Source organism: Styela clava, chromosome 1 (assembly GCF_964204865.1).
Source record: "Styela clava chromosome 1, kaStyClav1.hap1.2, whole genome shotgun sequence".
In the NCBI taxonomy this organism is placed as follows: domain Eukaryota; kingdom Metazoa; phylum Chordata; class Ascidiacea; order Stolidobranchia; family Styelidae; genus Styela; species Styela clava.
Genome location: NC_135250.1, coordinates 5,697,805 through 5,712,253, shown reverse-complemented (window position 1 = coordinate 5,712,253; position 14,449 = coordinate 5,697,805). Strand labels below are relative to the sequence as shown.

At 36.2% G+C, this 14,449-nt stretch overlaps 2 protein-coding genes across 2 annotated transcripts; one reads left to right on the top strand and one right to left on the bottom strand.

Moving 5' to 3' along the window:
* Nucleotides 1-4,070: 4,070 nt before the first annotated feature.
* On the top strand, nucleotides 4,071-6,713 carry LOC144427265 (cytochrome P450 2D28-like). The gene is made up of 3 exons (XM_078116157.1): nucleotides 4,071-5,241; nucleotides 5,965-6,076; nucleotides 6,268-6,713. The coding sequence occupies exons 1-3, from the start codon at nucleotides 4,085-4,087 to the stop codon at nucleotides 6,502-6,504; spliced, it is 1,506 nt and encodes a 501-aa protein (XP_077972283.1). The 5' UTR covers nucleotides 4,071-4,084; the 3' UTR covers nucleotides 6,505-6,713.
* A 2,569-nt stretch (nucleotides 6,714-9,282) lies between these two features.
* LOC144428275 (cytochrome P450 2C1-like) lies at nucleotides 9,283-13,856 on the bottom strand. Its single transcript, XM_078117274.1, has 3 exons — nucleotides 12,694-13,856; nucleotides 11,689-11,800; nucleotides 9,283-10,511 (listed from the first exon to the last, which is right to left on the bottom strand). Exons 1-3 carry the CDS (start codon nucleotides 13,830-13,832, stop codon nucleotides 10,260-10,262), a joined length of 1,503 nt encoding a protein of 500 aa, XP_077973400.1. The 5' UTR covers nucleotides 13,833-13,856; the 3' UTR covers nucleotides 9,283-10,259.
* Nucleotides 13,857-14,449: the final 593 nt, after the last annotated feature.

Below are 14,449 nucleotides of genomic sequence, written 5' to 3'. Positions count from 1 at the left end.
ACGGGTTCAATCTATATGCGGGTGCTAAAACCCATGGGTTAGGGTTAGTATGGGTTTAACTATCCGTGAAACAAAATAAATTCCATAGGTGCAATAGCATACAGGTGCAATTGTCATGGGTTCAAATGTACGTGGGTTCAAATTACAACCCAGTATACATTCTTATATTATTTCGTTATCCCATCCTATACTCAAATACAATATTAGAGATAACCACGATATGCACATCACATTGGTATCAAATTTTCGCAATATTAAAATCCGCCAATCGTATCAATAATTCGCGATAATATCACACGCGATTTTCATTTTCGTGTCAAAATATCACAAGAAAGCAATGCTTAAATATATGGACACGCAGAACAATTCCCCAAAAATCATATGCGGTGACTTACCTTTACCTGTATCGGGGACCGGGGTACCATGAACGGATCAGGTATCGAACCACAGTCAAACATTTCACATAAAAACGTTACTAAATAACATGCGTCAACTTAACACCACCTGAATCGAGTTACAAATTTTGATACAGTGACTGTCATAGCCGTTTAGGGCTGATGGACAATTCGACTACAGTCTACGCGGACAACTCACCAGGTCATTTTCATTTCCGTGTCAAAATATCATGAAGCACATAAACAATACAAGACTAATGGGCTGAATCGGAATGTAAACCTTTAGGCATGGGATGAATTATAATTTAAAATACATTTGGCACGCGTAGCCTATAGGTTGACTTGTTGGAAACGTCAGTGAACCCATGGATCGTTTTAATATTATGTTGTTGTTGTACTTTGACACGTTTTTGGAAAGTCGCTTTTCTCTCAGATTACTCAACCAATTGCTTTGAAATTTTCAGTATTTGAAGATGGAATATTTCTCCAGAAGGCTATTATTTTTATTTATTTCTAAATTTTGTATGAATTCCATGAAATTTGATACTTCGTCCAAAATTTCGCTGTGTTATTTTTATCAATGGAAACACGGTTTTCAGCCCGCGTGATGACGTTTTGATAAGTAATCAGTAATCAGTAGTTTATTTTCTCACCATACTAAATGCACACTTGATATACAAATTGCAATAAATAAAAAAAAGGCATTTCAGGGTGAGGGGAGCCGCGAGAAACCAAATTTGGTTATCGAGCAGCGGCACCCATAAGCAAGTCTAACAAGGAAATAATAACAAAAAAAAGTCGAACTGTGTATATACAGTATCATATATACGTTAATTTGAAAATAAATATAAATACGTCAAGGCATTCTAACCAGGTATGCCCAGTAATCTCGCGTTTCAACAACAACAAAACAAGAAACGACTCCGTGCACCAATTATCTAAGTAGCCATGACGATACTTGTTACTGGAAATCCGGAACTTTTTTGAGGGTACCGGTAGTGTCAAAGGTACCGGTAAGGACTGATTCGCTCTGGTATACGTGTCCATATATTTGGGCATTGCTCACTTGTTTTTATATATGTGATGAACACACAAGCACTTGGCCCAGAGTTGCGAGATTATCATGCGCCAACGAAAAATACCTTAAAAGCTGAAATTCTTCGCGGAATTTGTGCAGAGTGCACTCAGGTGTGACGAGGTAAAAATCCTCAACAAACTGTTTTTGCGTCAGGGGTCTTGATGGAGTATTCGGAATATTCAATCAAATTGTCTGCAGGGTCACGTTTGCCAGCAAAAGAAAATTTTCAATGTCGTTGTTATACGATTTTTACATTGATTTCATTTGCAAGATAAGTCACAATGCATTGTGTAATTTTAATGATCTGCACTGGTATTTTCAAGCTTTACCGTCGAACCGAAAATAATTTTCGGTTGTTTTACATGCTAGGTGAAATGGGGTTAAATCACTATATCTAGAAGAAAGATATTTGGCTTCAACTTTCTCTGGGTTCCATTAGCATTTTTTGTATTAGTGTGGTTATAATATATGATAGAAATTGTATTATTACTCAAGTGATTTTTTAGTATTAATGTTAACCTTCAGACCTTATTGAAATGCAAGTGACTTATGAGAAATTAACTTGGGTAAAACTTTCTGTGTGTGCTCGTGAGTGCTTGATAGATCGATCGTTGATGTCTGGTTTTCAATTAGAAAGTTTGTTCAATACAGTGCTGGGATATGTCATATGATATATATATATTGAAGTACCTTTCATGCCGTGTAGGTCATCACTCATCAGAAAAGATAGAACTGCGTATTCTAATAGTATTTATTTATTTTCTGTCCACAGGTCATCATTTAGGTGAGACTGTTGAAATATATTTCTTGTTTATAATATTATACTTCATGAAACAATACTATGTATGGTTTCAGTTGGTACAACACACTTTTTCTTAAAGTAATCCCAAAAGTAATTTACTTTCATTCAAACATCAATGAAGAATAATTGTTATGGACAAAATCCAAATTTGTATCAAAACGAATTCTACGCATATATTATTACAATATGAAAAGATACAGGGTATAAGATTTACCTCAAATTTTTTTTATTTGACATAGGCCTACACATAAATAGAGAACACACAGGATATCGACCTTGGTATTTCGCGAGAAACCCCTCAAAGTTAGGTATTCTAACCTCCATTCTATTCATTTCTCTTAACATTCTGACAAGCTGTTGTTAGTTGTCTTTTAAATAGATTGTGTCCACATAAAAAAAGGCATAAATGAGGCAATGTACATCAATTACTCAGTCATGAAAGTCTTGCGCGACCTTTTCACGAATTTCATTATCTAACCTTTCATGATAAAACGATCAATACCAATCGCTGAGCAAGTCTGCCTGACATCATCCGGACGAAATGCTACAGAATATAGATTATGAAAATGTGCGGCAATACTTTTGAACCTGTCGATAACGTTAAGTGTGTCTGTAAATAAGCTGCCAGTTTTCTTGCAAGACCGCTCGGCCATTTTCTTGCAAGACCGCTCGGCAATTATAACAAAAGAGCGAGTCTTATAATACAAGTTCGGATGTTACCACAATACTCAGACCCGACAAAACAGCATTGAATAAGGGCTGCGCACTTAAACATATACACACAACATAAACACGGACATTATGGTCCTTGACACAATTGATGTGATGGTGTCGTCAACGTAATGGGTTTTGTCATAAAAAATTGCTGATATTCAACTTTTTGCCACCAAAATAAAGCAATTTTTTACGTCCAGATTGTACAGTGTTTATGCATTTGCTTAGCGTTTGGTAGCCAAAGCATAGGCCATGGTACTTACTATAACCGTAGCACTTGTCGAGGTTTTGATCGGCCTTCCTGTGTATTTGTCTTATCGATCTATGACCAGGCCAGCTAATTTCCTTCCAGGACCGTTCAGAATTCCAATTCTTGGTAGTTTACATTTGGTTGAAGAATACCCAAAACGAGACAAGCTGAAGCTTGTGAAAAAGTATGGAAATATTTTCAGTTTAAAAACGACATGAAATGATCAATCGCTATTGATCGATTCATCATGAAACGTTAGATAATGAAATATGTGAGACAATGACCAAGAATTTCACTGCACGATTCGTGAATAACTAAGCAATGGATAGACATTTCCTCGTTTGTCGCCTTCAATGTCGACACATTCTGTTTTGAAGACAATTAACAAAAGCTTGTCAGAATGTTTAAAGTGATGAATAAAGAAGTTTGAGGGGTTTCCCGCGAAATACCAAGATCGATATTTTGTGTGTTCTCTTTTGATATATATAATCATTTCTATGGCGAATCTTATAACTTGTTCAAATTGTTAAATATGCGTCCCCTGCCTTACATATAATTGCTGTGATAGTGTCGTCACTCGTCTCGTCAACGTAATGGATTTTGGGACCTCCCGAAGTATGCGCACCAAGATGGCGCACAACCTGAACTCAGGTTGTGTACTAGGTTAGGGTTCAGGTTGTGCAACATCTTGGTGCGCATACTTCAGGAGCACCGGATTTTGTCATGGAAATCTGCTGATGTGCCTAGTATAAATCAACATTCCGCGACCAATATAAAGCAAATATTATTTACGTTAAGATTTAGTTTATGCATTCGCTCAGCCTTTGGTAGCCAAAGCATAGGCCATGGTACTTACCATAATTATAGCACTTGTCGGGGTTTTGATTGGCCTTCTTGTGTATTTGTCTCATCGATCTATGGTAAGGCCAGCTAATTTTCCACCAGGACCGCTTGGAATTCCAATTCTTGGTAGTTTACATTTGCTCAAAGAATACCCTGAACGAGACATGCTGAAGCTTGCGAAAAAATATGGAAATATTTTCAGTTTGAAAACAGCTGCAAAGAATTACGTCTGTGTATGTGGAACTGACCTTAACAAAGAAGTGTTGTACCATAAGGACGTTATTAATCGTCCAGATCTCTATGCCTTCCTCATTGTCAAACGAAATGACTCGAAGGGTATTACAGCCAGAAGATATTCAAATGAACTCATTTTGAACCGTGAATTTATGCACTCCGTATTAACAGATGTACAAAAAGTAGATTTCAACATTGATGAGATCGTTGAGAAAGAAATCACAAGTTTGATGGACAAATTCGAGAACATGTTCGAGAGTTGCGAACCCGAATACGTGAGTGATGTTATACTGGCTTTAATTATCGATACTTTTTTATCTATTTATTTCGGACACAAGACGGATAAAACAATCGAAGAAAAATACAAAAGAGACGAGTTAATCCAGAACTTGCTATCACTCAGGGCAGCATTTGAGGACGTTTATTACAAGATACCCGATCTCATTCCAGGCATTCACAAGGTATGGCTCCCTAACTCAGCAAAAAAATTCATCTCAGCAGGAGAAGGCATTTTTAAGTATTGTACAGATCAATTAGAGGATCACAAAAATAGTTGGGATCCTGAAAAACCAAGAGATATGGTAGACTTGTACTTGAATAAAATGAACGAAGAAAAAGAATTGCAAGATCCAGTGTTCACGAAGGTCAATTTTCAACACCTACTCTTTGATATCCTTCTAGGTGGATTTGAAAATTCTGCACATACCTTGGGATTTGCAGTCTTATATTTGGCTGCACACCCGAGCGTCCAATCAAGACTTCACAAAGAAATTATTCAAGTCCTAGGGCCCAATGGAAAGGTGCAATGTGACGACATAACAAGAATGGATTTTACGAATGCTACTGCCTGTGAAATTTTCAGATTTGCATCGACGGCTGCGGTTGGTGTCACCCGCGAAACAATAAAAGACGTCACAATTCGTGGGTATGGATTATACTTGATATACATTGCAAGATAACATTCCAGAATATCTAGGGATCTAAAATTCCCTGATAAAAATCCTCTAGTCAATTGGGTCAATTCCAAATAAACTTTCTGCTATTTTAATTTTTGATTAAATTCATGATATAGCTGTTATGTTATCATGTAATTTTACCTAGGTTTTTGAATCCTTTCCTTCATATTTTGATTTCCTAACGTATATATAGCGTCCGAGTCACGATAAAACTCAATGGCGATATTGAGAACGACTGATTGAATAAGTTTTACTCATTCGAATGTTTCCACTCAATTTTTTTTGAATCGTCTGCCGAAATTAGTGCAAAATCGATACTCTATGTCTATAACAAGGGCCACAAGTCAATTTTGGATGCGTGACAAAGTCTTCAAAATAATCTTGACGTGCGCCGCGTCATGTTCGAATAATTGTTGGACGTTGGTATTGTAAACGGGCCCAATAAAACACATAATGACTCCACGAGCTAGCAATGAGTGAATAAACATGGTGATTTGAGTATATTTTTTATTTCGATGTAAATGTGATTTTTTGGATTAAATGTAAGACCAAATCGTTTGTGCGCAACGTTGGAGGTCATGGCGTGCCACATTAAGCACCCATGTATTATGAAACACAAAGTTACGATCGAACAGATTTATTATCGGAATGAGGTGTAAAAAATTTAAATTTAATTATATACCGTTTTACAGATATTCGATCCCAAAAGGCACGACATTCATGTTTAATCAATGGTCTTCGAATACACAAGATGACAGATGGAAGAATCCAAAACATTTTGACCCAGAAAACTTTCTAGACGAGGTAAGAAAAGTTTTTTTTAATATTTGAAACAAAAAAATAAAAGGAGTAAAATATCATCAAAAATGAAAATATTTCCAAGTGAGCAGTATTTATTGCTACGACATCTTTTGTCGCGATGGCCTGATTTTTCGATTTATTTAATTAGTAAATTAACACTGATCGTGCTTTATATATTTGGCTTGTTTCAACAGAACGGAAAATTCGTCAGCAACAACGCACTTATGCCTTTTGGTGGTGGATTACGTAGTTGCATCGGGGCCTCCCTGCCTAAAAGACAACTGTTTGTATTCCTGGTCAAATTGATACAGAAGTTTCATATCAAGCCGGAGACTGACGACACAAAAGTAGATTGTGAACCGATTGGAGGATTTATTCACAGTCCGAAGCCACAGAAACTTCGACTGCAACTGAGAGAAATCGATTATTAAACTGAACATTGTTTACAAAATGACATTACCTATATTTACTCATTACATCCTCAAAAATATAAAATCAAAAACAAACTATGCATCGTTCAACTTGCACTGCAAGCGTCGGTGAAAAGTTGGACTGATTCAACATAAGTGATTTCCCTATAAAATCTAAAACACTGCCTTACTTTTAAATTGTGATCATATTGTTTAAGATGCCTGACATACATTATTGCTGTTCATCACAAATACTAAATTTACTTTAAGTTGTATTTACAATAAATTATAAATATTAAAAATGTGAAGTGAACATTTTCTTATCTCATAAGTTGTTCGGTTTTGAATAATAAAATGGCTTACTTACTTTTATGCAAACCTGATTTACCGAGATACAATGCGATAAGCTCCAATTCAAAAACATTGTTTATTATGTAATAGAGTGAAAAGGATAATTTTGACACTTTTGCGACCATTTCGGAATTATAACCAATTCGCTAATGTTTGAGCTTATTATACATTAGGGGAAATGTAATACCATGCGCGCACATATTGCGTTATTCCAAATTACCCCTTTAGTTTTAAAAAAAGGCACCTTTGTACAGAAGTTAAAATGGAAGACTGCACAGTGATATAAGAAATGTGCATGGGTAGAAGCATTTTTTTTGCATATGAGATACTGTTGGAAATTTGAGGGAATGAAAGGCAATGATTTACGAACTGTGAGATACTATTAGCTACGTTCAGCTTAGTATAGGTGCAAACATTTGAGCCGATTCTTAAGTTCTTTGAAATTTCTGTTGTCTGAACTTATATATAGTAAGAGTACATTGGTCCCGATATTTTCTGATGTTGGCAATGAATGATGTAAAATTGAACTAACTTTATACGATTCAAGTTCGTATATTCCTTTACAAATAGTGTTAACACATGGTGAATTCCCTATATGGGTGGAACGCCCGCCTAAAATTCCCACCCGTTCCCCATCATTTTGAGGTTTGAGCAGCACCTCCTTAAATTCTGATGTTGATAACTGTTTTAGTAATTTTTTACTTGCTCACTGTCGATGCACTTGATGGGATAACCAAGGAACATTTGGCATATTCTCATCCAATTCTACCAGTGCTTTTATGTTTGTACATTAACACTTGTATGAACCATAGTTGTATTCCAGCATCCTCGCTTTCAAGTGCTATTCAACCTATAATTAAGAACAAAAATGGTGGCATTTGTGGTGCAAGTAACTACGGGCCTATTGCAGTAGCCTCTGTCTTAACTGAGATTTTTGAGAAACACATTTTAAATAACATTGGGTCTTACTTAACTACATCTCACAACCAGTTTGGTTTCAAGCCTGGTCACCGGATGCCATTTATTCACAAGTTAATCATTGGACTCTATTTCGTAAATTAATCAACAGAAGAATCCCTAAAATATTTTTGTCGCTGATTGTACACATGTATCGAAATCAATCCATGTTTGTTAGATGGGGTAGCAGTGTGTTAGATCCTTTCTCTGTCCATAATGGGACCAAGCAAAGTAGAATCTTAAGTCCATATTTATATGCTGTTTTCATGGATGACCTCTCTGCTAAGTTAAATTGAGAGACCCTTGAATGTGTAGCAAATAACAATATATATTATCAATCATATTTTTTATGCTGATGACATGTGCTGCATTTCACCTTCAGCCAAAGGCCTTCAACGTTTACTCAACAAATGCGAAAAATACTCTATTGAACATGACATCTTGTACAACTCGGAAAAATCTGTTTGTGTGTGTATCCAGAATAAAAAGTTTAGGCTGGATAACTTGCCTGATATCAAACTTTGTAATTCTGTATTGACGTATGTTTCGTCCACTAAATATCTTGGTGTTTACCTATCCAATGATCTTAGAGGTGACCTTGACTGGAAACGTCAGTATAAATAAATTTATTTTATAGCCCATACTATTTTGAAAAAATTTGTCAATCTTAGTTCGACAATCTTATTTGTCAATCTGCCAGCTCTGGTTGTTTTTCAATAATTATAATTATAAAAGGGTGAAAACTTCATATAATAATGCTTATAGCGTAATTCACTGTGTTTCTAGATCTGAGAGTGTCCGTCACAAAATGGTATCTGGAAACATTCCCGCTTTCGAAGCACTCAATAGAAAAAATCTGTGGGTGTTTATGACGAGATGCAGGAACTCTAATAACATCCTATTACAATCATTATTTGATTTCCAGATACTGTTTGTGACGGCTATCTTGAATTCTATACTTCACTTTTGACCTCTTTGATTACTATATTAACTCTTTTTTGAGAACTACTGTGAATCTGATTGTCGTATCAGGTGTTTTATGTATTTATTGTGTTATTTTTGTGTTTGCTTATGTTTATTTGTTTGTGTTATTTTTATATGGACCGCAGCGGTCTGAAGTAATAAATGAATTGAATATAATGGTGCTCGAATGTACAGGAAGTAGTGTAGGTTAGTCAGTAGCGCAAATGGTCAGTCAAATACATAAAGACCTTTTATAAATAGTTTTATCGATAATAGCAAAATATCCGCCATCCTCAAATTGGAAACTCCACTTAAAATGAAAAGCTGAGAGCATACTGTTATTTGGTAACAGTGATTTTCCATGAGAAACTTTGTAGGGCTCACACTCTACCAAGATTAATTTCGCCAATATAGTTGCCCCTAGAAAGTCGATATATATTTCATTCTAACGATCCAGTAAATAACTTGTAACTGGACTCTAAAAATGTAACAGCAGCAACGTTAAATTAGTAAAACTGTCTGCTCCGGTTTGATGCAAATGACTTTTTTTGCTTAATTTTATTTTTCAACTATGACATAAAATTCCACTTTTTAATATGTAGATATGAATCAAAAAATTTCTGAATGATATAGACAATCGAAAGTCGCTATAAGTAGATAAACAAAAAAGCGATGCTTGAATATATGGGCACGAAGACAAAAGAAAAGCAGCCATTTATAGTACCGGTACCATCAAAAAACTTTCGTCTTTCGCGTAGCACGGGAGAGGTCGAAGAACCGCTACAAATAAATTTTATTAATTTTAAAGAGGTAATCACACAAAATTTCGAAGTGAAAAATCAATCCCATAGACCCCACAGAAAGTTATGAAATAGATAAAAGTAATGGACCTTTCCCCGAGCATCGACTTCTTTGTTTACTTCGTGACATTGGCCAATCAGCAAGATGCAAAAAGTGACGTAGCAATGCTCCCTTTTCGCATCCGCTCAGACACTTTTCTCACTCAGACAGATTTTCAAGCGTGGTCGTAAACATTACCTCGTTTTCGCATTTTTGAACTCTATTCGTTAGTTTTCAGTTGTGTTTCGGGAACTTAAATGTAAATCAGATAATTCAATGATTACTCTGTCTTCCTAGGAGTTTTAATTTAATTGCAGTAATAAAAAGTAGTGTATAAATAGCTGTGATAGACTAAGCTAAAATTCTTTACCGGTACTTTTAAAAAACAGATTGTTGTATGCGATGAATCATAATGATGGTTTAAAACACATACCCCATTTTACAGGCGCCAACTCGCAAAAGCACTCTTAAAATAGCCCCGAAAATTTTGCAATGGTAAATTATGGGAAGAATTTTTCGGGGGTCAAAGGTCGGGGAAAGGTCCATAGCCTTCTGGCCCAGTAGTTGAGAACAGGGATTTTGATTTTTTCATACTAACAATATAAAAAATACCAACAAAAACAATAATAACAAAACGATTCATAGGTCCATTTCGTGTCCAATAATTAGGTCGAGTCAGTGTGATCGTCCACCTCTCTGAGCTGTAGTCGAAGTTTCTGTGGCTTCGGAGTGTGAAGAACTCCCCCATGTGGCTCTTCATCAATTTTTGTGTCGTCAGTTTCAGGCTTGATATGAAATTTCTGGACCAATTTGACCAAAAACACAAAGAGTTCTGTCTTGATTAAAGGCTCTCCAACGCATTTACGCAATCCTCCACCGAAACCCATGAATGCATCATTCATAGCAAATTTTCCACCCTGTTAATAAAACGCAAAATGTTAAATTATAACATAGAATTTTAATTTTCATCATTTACTTTTTGTTGTTATGTTTGTTTCACGAAATAATATTATTATTTGCATAAGTTCTCAGAGTAGAATTTCAAGATTGTTGGAAAATAAAAGTTATAGAAAACGCAGCGTAATTTACCACACAAAAAAAAATTCTAACACTTTCTTGTTTGCGATCTTTTATCAGGCCAACAATATACAATTTTATACTTTTTCCGAAGAATTATGATAACATTAGTAACTTATACCTCAAAATACCGTCATTTGACAAATTACCAGTCTATCTACATTCCCTAATCTGATCATGCCATATACATATGCAGTCGAACTAAGATCTATCACCGTTTAGTATGTCAATTACCATTAAATCTGATAAAAGTGTTATCTATAGACAGCATCTGCACTTTTCTAGCAAATAAGAGAACTCTTACTTTCATATTATTATCGAGTAAGAACATATGTATATCATTATACGTTACTCCCGTAGTATGTGAGCCAGGGCGGTGGACACCGGAACGTAGTATGTGTACCAGGTTAGGGTTAGGGCCCAGTGGTTCTCAGCCTTTTTTCTTTCGTGGCCCACTTTCGTTTCATAAAAATTCGATGGCCTACTAACTTTCTCATGCACGGAAAAAACTAAAAGCAAGACAAGACTCTTTGCAAAAATAAATACTTTTACTTTAATAATTAGAATGAAAAGCAGCAGCATCATTAATTGCTACTACCATAAAAATTTGACTATAATGACACAAATGAAAGTAAAATTTGCAATACCCATAGTAATTTTTAATAGGCTTGTGGCCCACTTGAAAATGTCTCTATCGCCCAGCAGTGGGCCATGGCCCACTGGTTTGTTAACCAGTGGGTTGGGCCATAATTTCAGGTACAAATACTACGGGAGTCATTTGGCTAGTCCCCGAACTCGTGATAGAACTAAAATACGGGAAAATGGGAATAAAATTATGGCCTAACCCCAACCTGGTACACATACTACGTTCCGGTGTCCGCTATCTTGGTGCACATACTACGGGAGAGCCTATTATACCACCAATTATATGATTATTTTCAAACGCTAGTGCTAACTTTCAATTCGTTGACTAACAATGGCTAGAGGAATGTTATAAAATAATACTTCGTCTACTACCTCGTCTAAAAAGTTTTCTGGATCGAAGTTGTCTGGATTCTTCCATCTATCATCTTGAGTATTTGAAGACCAGGAATTCATCAGAAAAGTGGTGCCTTTTGGGATGAAATATCTGTAAAAAATCAGAATTACAACATAACTTGTACCAGTTTACTAATATGCAGTAATATGGCCTAACTTAGGATCAAATTAGTTATCTGTGTAACCTGTGTATGTGCAATGGTTTTTGTCTTATGCGTTTTACAACACGTTGAATGTTGACAATATAGTTTTCAATATAGTCACTGTTGAAGATGTTGATCTTATAGACCAGGGTGGTCCAAACCCAGGCCCACGGGCCACATGTGGCCCGCCGCTTCATTATCTGCGGCCCGCATCACATTCGGAGAGTAATCAAAAAATCGGATTTCGTGTTGTTTCGTCATAAAATTTATCATAAAAATCTTTTGAGGTATTGTCATCACTATTGTCACTGAATTAAATAGTGTTATAGATAGCTGGGGAAACTAGCCAAGTTGAATGATGTGCTTGGCGGTCTAAATTGTTATCTGGCTTTTTAACTTTTTGGTCGGGAATATATGCAAACAATATAGGCATCATAGAAAACTAAAAATCGAATGCAGATTCTATTAGCCTAGAATGGCTATGCCTGATAACTACGTGTTTGCACAATAAAGGTGTTTGTTTTGTATTGCACTGTTTATCTATTCCTGGCACTATTATGGCCCGCGAACAATGCAAAAATAATTTTGTGGTCCGCGGAGCCGACAACCTTGGACCACCCTGTTATAGACAATGCGGTGGCGTTATGGGGTCCTGTAACGACCGCAAAATGTTCCGAAACGCTATTTCGAAGGCTTCCCCCTTCGCAGGAATTTATTCATACACAGTCAATAATGGTCACTGTTGAAAATTACTAAGGATACCATTAATATACTTAGTCGTTTCGTATATATGGCGTGGTAATGCTGCAAGTCTGTACATGTTTACTAATACTTAACCAACCCGTTCAATGTGATATCTTTCATCGCTTTACGGGGAACACCGTTTGGAGTCATTGAGGAAAATCTCAAAATTTCAAAAGCAGTGGCGATTGTGTAATGCATTTTCAATCTGTCTTGGTATTGTACTTTCCCATTTTTTCCGAGAACCTCGGTAATTTCCTTGTGGATTTTTCTTTGTACATCTGGTTGGGCAGCTAAGTATAGGGATGCAAATTCCATAGTCTTTGAAGCGTTTTCTGTTCCCGCTATAAAGATATCGTATAACAGAATGCGGAAATTATCTTTTGTGAAGACGGTATTTTGCACATCTTTTTCTTGGTCCATTTTATCCAGGTACAGGCCAACGAGACTTTTTGTTTTTTCGGTATCCAGTCGAGTTTTGTAAGCAGCCACCTGTTCTGCACAATATTTGAAAATGGTATCACTTGTTTCCAAGCATTTCTTTGCAGACTCAGGAATCCATATATTGTGTAAACCAGGAATTAGTTCAGGAAGCATAAACAATTTGCCAGTAAACGTTTCTTTGAACGTGACTACGGTTCGCACAATTTCTTCAATTCTGTCTTTTTCTTCTTTCGTTCGAACAGTTTTACTTCCGAAAAGCACATCTACGACTGTTGTAACAAAAGACGCAAAAATAAGGTCACCGATATAGCTGGGCTCACCACTTCCAAAATAATCTTCAAGTTCGTTCATCATGTTCGTTGTTTGTGTATCAACAATTTCATCGGCAGAATCGGTAAGTACTGTATGCATCAGGGCACGGTTTGCCTTGAGCCACTCGTTGAATTTGCTGTGCACAATACCTCTAGGCTGATTACCTTTCATCATGTAAAACACATACGCCGTGGGCCGATCCGCAATGTTCTTGTGGTATAAAACTTCTTTGTTAGCATCAGTTCCACAAACGCAAACATAATTCCTTGCTGCAGTTTTCAAACTGAATAAATTTCCATATGTTTTTGACAGTTTTAACATATCTTGTTCTGGATATTCCTTCAGTAATTGTAAACTACCGAGAATCGGAATTCCAAGTGGTCCCGGAGGAAAATTTGCTGGCCTAACCATAGATTTATAAGCCAGATACATCAAAGTACCGACTACCAACCCAATGATTATTTCAATAGATGATATTTCCATGGTCTATTTCACTGAGATTCTATAAATTTCTGAAATAGGAAATCAATGCATAAAATACCAAAAATTTAACACGCAATTTTCAAACGAATATGACACACAGAAATCTGAACATTTATATTACGCAGAAAAGTAGGATAGGATTTACATATTTATCCCGGTATATAGAGATTGTTTAGGATACGGGGAACTGAGGGCCGCATTGAAAAAAGTACTTAATTTTTTTAAAAGACCATTTTACATAGTTACCTTTAGTTCAAATTTGGGCCGCAAGTTGGCTGTGGGTCCGAGTTTGCAAACCATTTGCTTTGGACATAAAGCATTACAAAAATTAGTGTCGTGTTTATACAAGAGAAATTTCATACATTTAAAAACTTGATTTCCGTTTTACAGAAATTTCAATTTAGCAATTCAGAGTTTTGCTCTAGTATTCGTAAGAGCCCGAATTATAAAACTCGGACCTGCATTATGCCAGTTTGCAGTGGCGGCGCGTGGTCATTTTGACAACCGGGGCAAGCAACTGCGGGACCAAGTCACCCCCATATACGGGGACAGGATGAGCGCTGTAAGTTCTCCCATCATTTTATGAGCATAAAAACTATTCCATCGGTAACAACCAA

Bases quoted from the DNA above. Each gene is read 5' to 3' on its own strand.
- LOC144427265 (XM_078116157.1), top strand. From the start codon at position 4,085: ATGGTACTTACCATAATTATAGCACTTGTCGGGGTTTTGATTGGCCTT. The intron at 5,242-5,964 runs GTATGGATTATA...ACCGTTTTACAG, and splicing joins AAAGACGTCACAATTCGTGG to ATATTCGATCCCAAAAGGCA. The intron at 6,077-6,267 runs GTAAGAAAAGTT...TTGTTTCAACAG, and splicing joins CAGAAAACTTTCTAGACGAG to AACGGAAAATTCGTCAGCAA.
- LOC144428275 (XM_078117274.1), bottom strand. From the start codon at position 13,832: ATGGAAATATCATCTATTGAAATAATCATTGGGTTGGTAGTCGGTACT. The intron at 11,801-12,693 runs GTTGGTTAAGTA...GATTTTTTACAG, and splicing joins AAAGATATCACATTGAACGG to ATATTTCATCCCAAAAGGCA. The intron at 10,512-11,688 runs GTAGTAGACGAA...TTTTATTAACAG, and splicing joins CAGAAAACTTTTTAGACGAG to GGTGGAAAATTTGCTATGAA.